The sequence below is a fragment of the Mesoplodon bidens genome (genome assembly GCF_964165515.1).
Source record: "Mesoplodon bidens genome assembly, chromosome: 18".
NCBI lineage: Eukaryota > Metazoa > Chordata > Mammalia > Artiodactyla > Ziphiidae > Mesoplodon > Mesoplodon bidens.
Window position 1 is genome coordinate 52,407,978 of NC_138175.1, and position 14,439 is coordinate 52,422,416.

Sequence of the window (14,439 nt, forward strand, 5' to 3'; positions counted from 1 at the left end):
TACCGCACGTGTTTGTTTTTCCAAGTAACATAGAATTGTTTGGTATGCTTTTTAACTTCTTAAAAATTGGTTTTGCATTTTATGTATGCTGCCATGTGCTTTTTAAGAGCAGCTTTATGTTTGTGAGGCCATCTGTGTTTGTGTGTGGTTCTGGGGCTTCGCTGTCCATTATGGTAGCCACCGGCCGCATGTGGCTATTTAAATTAAAATTAATGAAATTTAAATTAAATTAAAAATTCAGTTCTTCAGTCTCACCAGCCACATTTCACATGTTTAGTAAGCACAAGCGGCTGGTGGCATCCATATCGCAAAGCACCAACGTGCAGAATGTTCTTGTCGTCATTGCAAGTTCTCTTGGACAGCAAACACTGCAGTTTTTTTTGTTTGTTTTGTTTTTGTTTTGACCATAGAGTATTTGTTGTGGGAAAACATTACTATTTATTTATTCTCCTATTAATGGGCATTTAGGTATATAAGGTTTTGCTCTTACAAATTGTGCTGCAGTCATTGTGTGTGTGTGTGTATGTGTTTGTGTGTGTGTGGGGGGGTAGATAATCTCCTTGGGTAAGTGTGTGATTTCTCTAGGATATAGGAGATTTAGGATGTGCACATCTTCAACTTTACTAGACCCCAAAAAATAACTCTCAAGTCGTTTCCTCAACTTACATTCCAAACCCAGCAGCATGTAACAGTAACATTTGGTAACTTCAGGCTCTTTTGCCACTCTGCAGAGTGTGAAAACTGTCTCGGGTTGTAGTTGTCAGTTGTTTATTAAAATGCTTTTGAAAACTGTAGTCTCCCATGAGTAGGTGTGGAAATTAGACCTAGAAATCTGTAGTTTGAAAGTTGTTTCAATTCTGATTTACATTCAGCTTTACATCCAGATCTGTATCACTTGTTACAGATGTTCAGCCTGATCTAAAAAGTAAAGTAGGTTCACAAGTCCCAAATGTGGAAAATACAGAACAAGTTGAGAAAATGTGAACCCTGTTACCCAGTGATGTCAGTATTCTTTTTATGCATGTACATAATAAATTAGAGCACTAATTAATATATATTAGTACATGCAAGACATGTATAGTGATCTAATGTAATATATGACATACATATGTATTGACTTTTCCTTTTTTCACTCCATATATTTTCATAAGCACTCCTCAAATCTTTATGTCTACTTTGGAGAGCATGATTCTATTCTATTCTGTTTATTTTTTTATTGACATATAGTTGGCGTACAATTGGAGAACATGATTTTAAATGGCTGTATGTGTCGGTCTTCCCCTTTTTGCCTTGCCATGATCTGTTGAGCCAGTTTCCTATTGCATAGAGGTTATTGCAGTCTCCCACTATTCTAAATGGCCCAGCACAACCCCTTAATTTGATAGCTGATAGACTGTGTGGAGAATTCATCTTTATATTTATTGTTGGGCTTTTCGGCAAATGAAAAGCAGGTAGGTCCTATCACTTCAGGGGTATTTATTGAAAATCTAGTCCATTCAATGCTGTGCCTTTCACTGTGGTCCCTGCCTCAGGAAGCTGCTACCCATCTGAGGAGAGGGGATCAGTTAACGGTGTGAGAGGGCTTATTATTAGTCTTAACTAGACTCTCAGATTGAAATCATCAAGGCCCAGAATCGTCAGGGGAGAAAATGGACAGTGGAGGGCAGTGGGTTAGGCATTCGAGGCAGAGGGATCCATAGCCAAGGGCATGGAGGAGTGGGAGGGACGAGTGAGCTGTGAAAGTTACCTTCATTCGGGGTGGGGGGGTGGATGCTACTACCTGGCAGGCACTGCCGGCTGCTTCATCTGAAAGGCTCTTCATTCCTTGAAAGCACCGTCGAACGGGCTTTTTCTCTTTATAAACTCAATGCCAGTGAGGTCGGTAAGGCAAGCACCACCTTTTGCATCTGTGCTACTACAGATTAGGCGGCTTGGTTAAGTTTTGTTTTATTTTTAATAGTTATGAGCCATGATAGTAGACTTTGGGTACCTTGAACCAGAAAAGGGGGTGTTAATTGAAGGCGGGCTGGAGTAGCACAAGAAGCATGGAGTAGCTCCTGTGATCTGAGAAGGGGAAAGACCAGGGCAACTGGGGAGCCTCGGAGGCATCAGGAATTTGGCCTTTCTCTTTAGAGCTCTGACGTTAATGTGTCTCCATTTCCAACTTTCATACTCTCGATTCCCAGGAGAAACAATCTGATGGGTCTGGCTGGGTCATGTGTCCACCCCTGGCTTTGTCACCTGTGGCTGGAGGGCTGGTACACATTAAAGACTAGGCCACAGGGGGTCTCCTCCTCAGATACCAGGAAACTTCTCTAAAAGTTGACAGCCACAGACAGGCCCAAGAGAGGTTAATTCATTTGCCTAAGGTCACAAGTTAGTGGCAGAACTGAGTCTAATTCCGCCCTTAGAGTTGAGGAGGGAAAAGGGCCTCTATCCTTGGCCCTGGTGCTATAGAAGGGCCCACTCTGGCCTTCCTCCAGCCATTCCCCTCACAGGGTAAGGATCCCATGGGATGCAGGAGATGCATCTGCCTGGATCTTGTAGCCTTCCTCCAGTTCTAGACCACATTCTGGATACCTGGACCCCTGGAATCTCCTGCCCAGATAACCCCAGGCTACTTCCCGGGCTTTTGTGGGCTTCTTCCCTGATCTGCCTCTGGAGTACAGACCTTCCCACAATGTCTGCATGCCTAGGCCTGAGGGGTGGATGTTTTGGTGGGGAAGGATGGGCAAAACCTTTTGCAAAGTTAAGTGCAAAGCCCCTTGAATTTTGGGTCAGAGCCAGAGCGGGGAAAGGGTGCGGGTACGGCCTTCCCAGGGTATCTCGTTCTGGCACAGTACTCCCAAGGAGTGTGAGAATTCCAAATTTGAATGAACCTGGTCTTCCAGGTGGTTATGAAGAAGGTTTATTTGTTAGCACAGGAGAATATAATATACTTAATAACTTATTAGTGTGATTTATAACTAAATACGTAGACATGGGTTTTCATTTGTACTCTTACCTCAGGCCCTGAAAGTGTTAGAGGTGGGCCTGCCTGGGACTAAGACTGTAAAAACAACTTTTTTCCCTTCATTTGTCATATAATGGCCTAACAAATCAGAGGATTCTTAGCATTGGTCTTTGCCAAACTACAAAAATTCTGAATTAAGGTCTTGGTAGTTTCTGAAACCTGGTTAAGACTTTTCTTATTGTGATGGCATTTCCAGACCATACTGCTGATGGCTTGATCTGCATTGTAAGACTTGTTAAGAAGGGTCTGGCAAGTCTGTATCAGGCACTAAATGTCACTCCGCTAACTACGTGACTTATCTGTTAAGGTCAAACAGACCCATTGACCAAAAGGTTTGAGGGCAGTACAGACATCTTGTATGCTAGCTTTTACAATGGACCCAGCCCCCAAAGGAGTGATTATGGGGAAGCAGAAAGCCTCCTTGAAAACCACGTTTTCAAGGCACCTTGGAAACCACGACTGTTTTATCTTCACCAGCAATTTGAACTTTCATCTTTCAAATCCGTTACGGTCTTCAGCAAGCTGCCTGGTAGCTGATAGATCTTGGTTCACTTAGCCTGCTAAATGGTACCTTTGTTGTCTTTTTTCTCTTTTATTTTTAAAATATCTGATGTATGTGTGTGTGTGTGTGTGTGTGTGTGTGTGTGTGTAGAGGAGACAGGAAGAAAGACACACAGCTCTGTAAGTTTGAAATTATTCATACACTTACACACATATACCATCTTAAACTTGGTAAAAGTAGCTAGTACTGACAAAAATTTGAGAGTAAGGTGCTACCACCTTACTCCCAAATATTTCAGTCTGTATTTTCTCAAACAAGGCATTCTCCTTAATCAGAAACCAACCATCAAAATCAGGAAATACACATGGGTATGTCGCTGCCATCTAATCCTCAGACCCCATTCACGTTTTACTAGTTGTTCCAATCATGTCCTTAACAGCAAAAGGATCCAGTTTAGAGTCATGTGTGCATCTAGATTTTCATGACACCTGAAGGCTGCAAGCCAGTTATTTTGTAAAATGTCCCGTAGTTTAGGTTCATCTGATGTTCCCTCGTGATTAGACTGTAGCTACACATCTTTGGCAAAAATATCACCACATGGATGCTTCTCATTGCATCCTGTGGTCTGGTGCATGGTTATCACATGCCCCTTTACTGGTAATGTTAACTTTGATCATTTGAGTAAGATTGTTTGCCAGACTGCTCCTTTGAAAACAGTTTTTTTCCCTGTGTGACTAATAGGTATTCTGTAGAGGGGTATTTTGAAAATATGTAAATACCCCATTCCTATCAAACTTTATTAATTAGTTAATTTTAGGTCTGTGGGCTACTGGATTATAGTTTACTTAAAGTGTTATAATCTGTTTTTATCCTCAAATTGTTTTAGTATATTTATCCTCACATTTGACCAGTGGAAGCTTCTTTAAGCTGGCTCTTATTACCTCTTGACATGGCCCATCATTCTTTGAGGACTTGCCTTGTTTCAGGCTCTTCTTGTGCTCCTGCTGCCCCACTTTTGAAGTCAGTCATATCTCCAAGGAGAAATGTTTCTCTTAGTGGTGATTAGAAACCAAAATCTGGGTGTTAGATGTGCTCATTGCTATCAGAGTATCATTGCTTTTAGACCTTCTCAGTGGACACAGCAGCTAAATATCTGTATGTGTACACATACACACACTTGCATCTACATTTATTTCTTTATCTGCCTGTATATATAGAAAACGAGTTCATGCCAATAACTCTCACCACAGGCTTCATTCTACTTTTCTCCTTTTCCATATTTCTAGTTCTCTTCTTCTCTGACAGTGAGAAACCTGGCTCCCCAGATGCTCAGTGTAATTTCTTGTTGCATCAAGTCCTTGGATGTAATCAGTCTCCTGTTGCTGCCCTTTGGGGATGCCCTTCTTACCCTGCCCTGCTCTATCCCCTCCAGCCAGGCCACCCAGCCCCTCCACACACACCGTTTCCCTGCCCTTCCTCAGTCTCAGCAAATGGCTTTTGGACTTAATTGTTTAGGAAAGGGAAAGGAAAACCATTTTCTCATTCATATTTAGTTGTTTATATTTAAAAATATAACTGTCTCATGGCATTTTTTTGAGAAAATTTGATTTAGTTTAATAGGTTTCAACCATATTTCCTCCTACCACAGAGCTTTTGCAAATGCCATTTCCATTTCCACAGCCTGGAGGTTTCATTCCATCCCCTTTGCTTGTTTTTCTTCTTGTTATTTATGGATATTGTTGTTTGTTTCTGTTTACCAATACAAAGAAAATTTATTGAATGTCTTTAGACACACATTCTTGGTCACTTATGAAGGTATTTCCGTGGTGTAAATACCACCAGAGTTCAAGAAAGAGCCAGAATGGAACTAGGTCTTTAGCTTTGCTCTGTCTTTCTTCAGTGCAGGGAGCACATATCATTGATTTCTGTGTCCCCAGTGCCCAGGGGAACACACAGTAAGTGCTCAATAAACATTTATTGGATTTGAATGGGCCTCAGCTTCTTTTAATGAACAGTAAACCTTACAGAATGACATTTCTCCTAGAAATGGTGAAGAGTTACTGCCTTGTGATATGAAGCCAACATGTTTTATCCCTAAGCAGTTTCGTCTTTTTTTTCAACAGAAGGTGGTCTTCTGCTCCATCAAAGAGGCACTAGAAGTGGACTGGAGCGGTGATAAAGCAAAGGCAGCTCTCAAGCGCACAACTCCAGATTACTTTCTCCTTCAAGGTGAGGACTGGAAGCAGGGCTTCCCAGCGAGCGATTTGTGCTTTGATTTCTGCAAATGTGGGTGCAGAAGCCAGAAGGTTTCTTGAGGTTTGCCGTGAGTGGAGTTCCCCCTTAGCTGGGTCTCAGTGGCCACTTAGAACAACAGAGTGAATGGAGAGGAGGCCTATCACTGAGCTCTGGTTTCTTAACGATTTTTGCTTTTTTTATTATTTGTTGAAGTGAACTGCCCTCTAAAGTTGAGCCTGAGATAACAGTGCCATAAATCCAGCTCTTTTCATCACTGCTTTCCCTCTTCAGAGTTCTTCCTGGGCCTTAAAACCAGTCTTCCTCTCCTGAAGTCTTTTCCCCCACTCTCACCATCATTGCTGGTGTCAGGGAGCATTAGCTAGGTATTAGTTGGCGTCTCAGTGTTCTTGTGCCTGGCACTTTTATTTTTTAATATTATTTTTATAATAATAATCATAAACATTGAGTGCTTACTAGCAAGAGCCATTGGGAGTTGATACTATTACTATCCCTACTTCACAGACAAGGAAACTGAGGCACAGAGAGATTAAGGTTACTCATGTTCTCACAGTAAGCCAAGTAAGTGTATAAATAACATCGGTTTGTTAATTAGTGTAAAAATAATCCATATTTGTTATAGAAAATACCAGAAAAAAAGCAAAAAAAGTCACCTCGACATTTTTGTACTTTTGGGGATTTGCTTCCCAGCTTCCCCCGCCCATGTTGGCACATAGGAAGCCCTCAGTAAACAGCTATTAATTTGGAAAGGTTTGGGGTATAGCCTGAGCGTTTCTAACTGCTGCTTATAAAAGGAGTCAACCAGTATTTTGAGTTTACCATAACTTGGGGATTCTCTCAGCCAGGGGCAGTCTTGTCCTCCAGGGAACACTGGCAGTGTCTGGAGACATTTTGGTTGTTATGACTGGGGGTGGGATGGGGAGAGGGCAGGGATGTTGTTTAATATCTTATGACACATGGCACAAGACAGCCCCCCCATGACAAAGAGATATCTGGCTGCCAGTGTCGATAGTGCTGACGTTGAGAAACCCTGATCTAACCCTTTGCAGTTTCCAGAGTATTTTCTTGTCCATCTCATCATCACAGCTCCCTTATGAAGTGGACAAGGTGGGAATTATCTGCAGTTTGGTTTCTTGGGATGAAGAGACAGAGTCCCAGAGAGGCTCATGTTTTGCCTGAGGACACAGAATGCAGATGGCAAAAGAGCAGCCCAGGTCTTTGAAGTCTAATTAATTAAATACTGTGAGAGGTACCAGGTAATGAAAGCATCCGGGCTCCATTCTCAGTGCTCTGTGGGTATTAGCTCGTTGGATCCTCACCACACTCACATGAAGCAGCTGCTGTATCCCCACTTATAGGCGTTTTAAAAGGTACAAATTGATGAAGACACAGGCATGTGGTCACCCCTGCCCTCAGGAGCCCATCATTGAGATGGAGAGGCAAAACTAATGGCCTGGAGACAGTGTGGGGGATAATGTTTATTGAATCCAGATAGATTCCGCTGACCATCACTATCAGAAGTTACAAGGGGCTGGGGAGCAGATAGGTCGTGAGGCAGAAGCAGGAGCTTTAATATTGTGACCCAGATGGCAGGCAGTGGTACACAGTTCAGAACTAGTGCTCTGGAATCAAAACAGACCTGCCTTTCAGTCCTGGCGCTGTCATTTTCTTAGGTGAGTGATGTTGAGCCACAGACTTAAATTCCCTTAAATTCCCTGAGGCTCCCTCAGATTCCCCTCTGACCATGGGGGTGTTAATAGCACTTGCCTCAGAGGGCTTTTGTGAGGCTTGCATGACACCACGCAAGGGGCTTAGCACATAAGCAAGTCTAGAGACCTAATCTAGTTATGTGCTTGGAGGTGGGAGGTACTTCGCAACTGTGCAGTAGAATTTTAGGACTGACTCAATTTACCCTTTTCTAAAAAAATTTATTAAAAAAAATTTTTTTGGCTGCGTTGGGTCTTCATTGCTGCACGCGGGCTTTCTCTAGTTGCGGTGAACGGGGGCTGCTCTTCATTACAGTGCGCGGGCTTCTCATTGCAGTGGCTTCTCTTGTTGCGGAGCATGGGCTCTAGGCACGCGGGCTTCAGTAGATGTGGCACGCGGGCTCAGTAGTTGTGGCTCGCGGGTTCTAGAGCGCAGGCTCGGTAGTTGTGGCGCGTGGGCTTGGTTGCTCCACGGCATGTGGGATCTTCTCAGAGGAGGGCTTAAACCCGTGTTCCCTGCATTGGCAGGCGGATTCCTAACCACTGCGCCACCAGGTAAGTCCCTCAATTTACCCTTAATTCCATACTTGAGTAAGTATTATCATAGCAGCAATCCTATTGGATTTTAGTTTTTTGCCTGTGACACTTTGTTGGATAATATACTCCATATGTTTACTTCTCTCTTCTTTTTTATTTTTTTTAAATTGTTTTATTTTTAATTTTTTAGGTTTTTTTTAACGTTTTTATTGGCATATAATTGCTTTACAATGGTTTACTCCTCTTTCTAAATGGTACTAATTACCTTTTTAATTTCAAGTTCCAGGGCTTCGGATTTGGTGATTGAAACTATGTTCATAAAGCAACTATACTCCAATAAAAATTAATTTAAAAAAACTGTGTTCATAATTAATACTCATATTAATTATGACTATTTCTTTATTGTAAAAAACCACATACCATAAAGTTTACCATCTTAACCATTTTTATGTGTATAGTTTTGTAATAGAGAATTTTATTTTTATTTTTTTGCAGACTTTTAAAATATATATTAATTTATTTATTTATTTTATTTATTTTTGGCTGCATTGGGTCTTCATTGCTATGCGCAGGCTTTCTCTAGTTGTGGCGAGTGGGGGCTACTCTTGGTTGTGGTGTGCGGGCTTCTTATTGCGGTGGCTTCTCTTGTTGCAGAGCACAGGCTCTAGGTGCGCAGGCTCAGTAGTTGTGGCGCACGGGCTTAGTTGCTCTGCGGCATGTGGGATCTTCCCAGACCAGGGATCGAACCCGTGTCCCTTGCGTTGACAGGTGAATTCTTTCTTTTTTCTTTATTCTTTTTTTTTTTTTTTTTTGCGGTACGCAGGCCTCTCACTGTTGTGGCCTCACCTGTTGCGGAGCATAGGCTCTGGACGTGCAGGCTCAGAGGCCATGGCTCACGGGCCTAGCCGCTCCGCGGCATGTGGGATCTTCCCAGACCGGGGCACGAACCCGTGTCCCCTGCATCGGCAGGCGGACTCTCAACCATTGAGCCACCAGGGAAGCCCGACAGGTGAATTCTTAACCACTGTACCACCAGGGAAATGTCCCTGTAATAGAGAAGTTTAAAAGGAGGCAGCCCCACATATCATACTGTCTAGACCAAGGCTGGCAGCTGTGCGCTTCCCACTCTCCCCTCCATCCCTCACCTGTGGCAGATGTGGCTAATAAGGCCTTATCATTGGCCGGCCACTTTTCTTATAGCCTTGGGATTCTTTAAACAGCACTGCCTGCAGTTCCCTCTCTGATTTGGCATACAAATACAAATAAAGCTAACTCTCTCCTTATAAGAATGAGACCTAGAAGGGAAGTGACTCCCCATGGCCTAGGTCTAAAACCCAAGTCTCCTGATTCTTCCAGGATCTAGTTCTTTTTACACCATCCCCAGTGTTCTTCCTGAGTTTTTTGGATATCCAACATAGCCTTTCCTGGGCTTTTCTCTTTGTAGCAGATGACATGTCCTAACTTTGCTTGCGTGGCGTCATATGCATATTCCTGATGATATTTTTTTTGCCCTCTTGGGTCGTTCTGAGCTCTGTGTGTCTTTCCAGAGGTGCTGCAACTGGAAGTATAAGGAGTGTTCCAAATGCAACGAGCATGAGGGCCTGCTTTGCTGTCTGGGAGTTTTGCTCTTGGTGTATATTTGATTAACTGCTTTGGCTAGGGACTGGACTAAGCTTCTGGAAGTAGAGGGAAATGGCTCTCGTGATCTCTTTCCCTGGGTCCTGCCGGCAGCTTAGACTTCTGCCAGAATTCAGCTTGTAAGTATTAAGCTGACTTTCTGAGTATATCACCTTATTCTTTTTTTTTTTAATTTTTGAATTTTATTTTATTTATTTTTTTATACAGCAGGTTCTTATTAGTCCTTAATTTTATACACATCAGTGTATACATGTCAACCCCAATCGCCCAATTCATCACACCACCATCCCCACCCACCCCCGCGGCTTTCCCTCCTTGGTGTCCATACGTTTGTTCTCTACATCTGTGTCTCAACTTCTGCCCTGCAAACCGGTTCATCTGTACCATTTTTCTAGGTTCCACATACATGTGTTTATATACGATATTTGTTTTTCTCTTTCTGACTTACTTCACTCTGTATGACAGTCTCTAGATCCATCCACGTCTCAACAAATGACCCAGTTTCATTCCTTTTTATGGCTGAGTAATAGTCCATTGTATACATGTACCACATCTTCTTTATCCATTCGTCTGTCGATGGGCATTTAGGTTCCTTCCATGACCTGGCTATTGTAAATAGTGTTGCGATGAACATTGGGGTGCATGTGTCTTTTTGAATTATGGTTTTCTCTGGGTATATGCCCAGTGGTGGGATTGCTGGATCATATGGTAATTCTATTTTTTGTTTTTTAAGGAACCTCCATACTGTTCTCCATAGTGGCTGTATCAATTTACATTCCCACCAACAGTGCAAGAGGGTTCCCTTTTCTCCACACCCTCTCCAGCATTTGTTGTTTGTAGATTTTCTGATAATGCCCATTCTAACTGGTGTGAGGCGATACCTCATTGTTTTTTTTTTTTGCGGTACGCGGGCCTCTCACTGTTGTGGCCTCTCCCGTTGCAGAGCACAGGCTCCAGACGTGCAGGCTCAGCAGCCATGGCTCACAGGCCTAGCCGCTCCGCGGCATGTGGGATCTTCCCGGAACGGAGCACGAACCCGCGTCCCCTGCATCGGCAGGCGGACTCTCAGCCACTGCGCCACCAGGGAAGCCCTCATTGTAGTTTTGATTTGCATTTCTCTAGCAATGGAAGCAGTACTTGTTGGAATTAATCGTTTGGTTTTCCGGAAGGAGCTCATAATAGAGGACTCCCTTCCGATCCCACCATATACACAACATCACCTTCTTTGGATGAAGGCCTTTGGTGTGGTTGGTGGTGGTTCATTTCGCCTGGCCCACGATCTCTTCCATTCCACATTACTGTACAGTATCCACTTTTTAAAAATTAATTAATTAATTTTATTTTATTTATTTTTGGCTGCTTTGGGTCCTCATTGCTGCGCGTGGGCTTTCTCCAGTTGTAGCAAGCAGGGGCTACTCTTCGTTGCAGTGCACGTGCTTCTCATTGCAGTGGCTTCTGCTGTTTCAGAGCGTGGGCTCTAGGCATGTGGGCTTCAGTAGTTGTGGCACACAGGCTCAGCAGCTGTGGCTAACGGACTCTAGAGCGCAGGCTCAGTAGTTGTGGCGCAAGAGCTTACTTAGCTGCTCCGAGGCATGTGGGGTCTTCCCGGACCAGGGCTCGAACCTGTGTCCCCTGAATTGGCAGGCAGATTTTTAACCACTGTGCCTCCAGGGAAGCCCGTAGAGTACCCACTTTTTATCACCCATCACAATTTGTTATAAAAACGGAACGTTTTCATTACATTTAAGTAGAGAATCGCGTGCGGAAATACGGTCAAGAAGGTTATTTTCGCTTAACTTAATGTGAAACTCAAACATAAAAGCGATTAACATAACTAAGCTGGTACAAATGATTTTGAACGCTTGATTTGGATATTTTGAGTATGTTAGCTGTCTCCTGTGTGGTACAACATTGATTGTTCTCAATTAATGTCTCAATTTGATCTCTCTCCACTTCACCTAGTCTACCTGACTCTGGAGCAGCGTCCAGTGAGAAAAGCTCTAGCACAGAACTTCACAAAACACTTTTGACATGTTCGATCAGTCACAGCACCTTCTTCATACACTGCACAAATCTTTTTTTGCATTTCAGTTCCGTTTTTACCTTTCTTGAAATAATAATGCATAATATGCCAAAAATGTTGGTTTTTTCTTCCATCTTCAGTATTAAAATGGCTACACAAGAATTCACCAATTTTGAGAAGTCCTTTTTAAAACGCACGCTGACATGACAGCTGTCACACACAATCTAACAAAATTGTTTCGAATGAAGTTGACGACGACGAAGGGCTACTAGAGCCATCGTACGGGAAAAAACCGAACGAACCTTTTGGCCAAGCCGATAACTTCGGGCTGTGGGCTGGCCTTGGGGAATATCCAACTTGAATGATCAACTTTTTTAGGCAGTACTCTAGTTTTCATGGTTGCTTCGGAAAAGATCTTGGAGCATATGTAGAGTGACCTCATTTGTCTTGTTGGCTGCAGAATGTATTTCTTTGAGTGTACTATCATTTGTGACCAGTCTCATCAAATGTAGGTTGTTTTCAGTTTTTCTCAGTCCTTGGAATTTGTTCCCGAGAGCCTTTCTGGGAATGTGACTGATATACCTGATGACGCCTTAGGAATTCCTCATGACGTCAGGGTGCTTGGCTCTGATACACACGAGAATACCTTTGTTTCACCATTGCCTAATGGAACACTTAGTAGGTGCTCGATAAATAAATGGGTGCTCAATAAATAGCTTTTGCATGAGTGACTGGTTTGCTTGTCTGGTCATTTCTTCACCCTAGAGAGAGAGCAGCTTGCCCACTGGTGTCCCTGCAGGCTTCTCTTTCCTGCCTGCTTCCCTGAGCACTTGTCAGGTTTTTGATCCCAGTGGCACCCTAGTCCTGGCCTGCCCCTCACACATAGGTGGCTCTTTCTGCCCCATTCAACTGAATTGTGAAGCAGCTGCCCTGCCGTCCATGTGCGTGTGTCGTCCATGTGCATGTGTTTGCCTTGTTTGGGTGTTGGGTGTTTTTCCAGTTTACTTAATAAGATGGTGGCCAGACTGAACGCTTCCTGCTGCATTTTTCCACCATCTTGAGAGTCGGCCTCACCATCTGTGAGCCAAAGGTCTCATCTTTTTATTATTCTCCCATGGCATGTTGCAAAACATGAAGTGTGAGCTGGTTTCCTGTGGCAAAAAGTTGACTTTGATTTGTTCTTTTTGAGGTTACTGTGAGTTTATCATAACAGGAGTGCTAAAAATATCGGGTCTAGTATGGAAACAGCATTCACTTACCAGCATGAATAATAACACACAGGTTTAGTTCAGAGCAAGGAGGCAATGGGCTTCATCTCAAGATGTGAACTACTTAGCAGAGAATCCTTGGCAATCTTAACTTTCTCAGTCTGTTCTGACGAGTCGTGGAAAAGTACTTAGGCCGTTTTTGAGCCACAGAATTAAAGCTGAAAATAATCTTAGACCATTTTTGGAGCACCTGATATGTGTCAGATCCCATGCCTGGGAATCGTCACGGGAAGAAGTCATCTTGCCAATGCAAAACTCAATCACAAATAATTCTACTCCTTGTGAAGAGAGCTGTAACAGAGAGCTATTGACAAAGCTGTCGTGTTGTGCTGGTCTGTTTTTCAGTATGTGTGAATTATTCTACCATCAAAAGCAAACTGTTATGGGAGCTCAGGGAACTGAGGGTCTGGCTCTCTTTGGGGAGTTGGGAAGTCTTCAGAGAGGAGGAGACATCTGAGCTGGATTTTAAAGAATAGGTATTGGCCAGGTGGTAAAGGGAGGTGAGAGTGTTGCCGGCAGAGAAGCAGTGCTTGCAGGCGGCCAGCGGTGCAGAGACCATGGCACAGCGAGGCTGGAGCTTGGTGGGTGCCGATCAGAGATGAGATCAGGGCCTTGCTTTTTTTAGGTTTTTATTCTTACAGCCAGTGGTTTCCCAACTAAGAGGATATCAGCCTCACTCGTGGAACATTTGAAAAATACAGATTCCCTGGTTCTAGCTCAGATTTACTGAATCACAATAATTAGGAGTGGCTGGAATATGCATTTTTGTAAACCTTCCAGGTTTCTGAAGGATCAGCCAATTAGAGGGAAACCACTGCCATAAGGAGAAAAGGAACCCATGTCCTGTGTCAAAGCCCTGATTTACTCATGTGTGGGTTTTTAAAAAATGTGTTAAGTACTGTATTTCAGATGAGGGCATGACTGAAGCAGGGGTAAGAAGGAGATAACCCATGTAGCTCTTTTTTTTAAAAATTACGGAATGTGTTTTTTTGAATTAATAAATTTATTTTTGGCTGTGTTGGGTCTTCATTGCTGTATGCGGGCTTTCTCTAGTTGCGGCGAGCGGAGGCTACTCTTTGTTGCGGTGCGCGTGCTTCTCATTGTGGTGGCTTCTCTTGTTGCGGAGCACAGGCTCTAGGTGCGCAGGCTTCAGTAGTTGTGGCATGAGGGCTCAGTAGTTGTGGCTCGCGGGCTCTAGAGCGCAGGCTCAGTAGTTGGCACAAGGGCTTAGTTGCTCTGTGGCATGTGTGATTTTCCTTGACCAGGGCTCAAACTCATGTCCCCTACACTGGCAGGCAGATTCTTAACCACTGCGCCACCAGGGAAGTCCCCATGTAGCTCTTGAATACAGAATTTTGACTGTATACCCTCAGTTTAAAAAAAGAACCGTTGCGGCTTCCCTGGCGGCGCAGTGGTTGGGAGCCCGCCTGCCAATGCAGGGGACACGGGTTCGTGGCCCGGTCCGGGAAGATCCCACGTGCCACAGAGCAGCTGGGGCC

General features: G+C 43.7%; 1 protein-coding gene across 2 annotated transcripts in view; it reads left to right on the forward strand.

The window, feature by feature from the left end:
* The window catches only part of SAE1 (SUMO1 activating enzyme subunit 1), a 67,956-nt gene that overhangs the window by 25,899 nt on the left and 27,618 nt on the right, over positions 1-14,439 (forward strand). For both annotated transcript variants that reach the window (XM_081215699.1, XM_081215700.1), the window contains exon 6: positions 5,639-5,744. In XM_081215699.1, the coding sequence (XP_081071825.1) occupies positions 5,639-5,744 (106 nt within the window). The remainder of the gene's footprint in view (positions 1-5,638; positions 5,745-14,439) is intronic.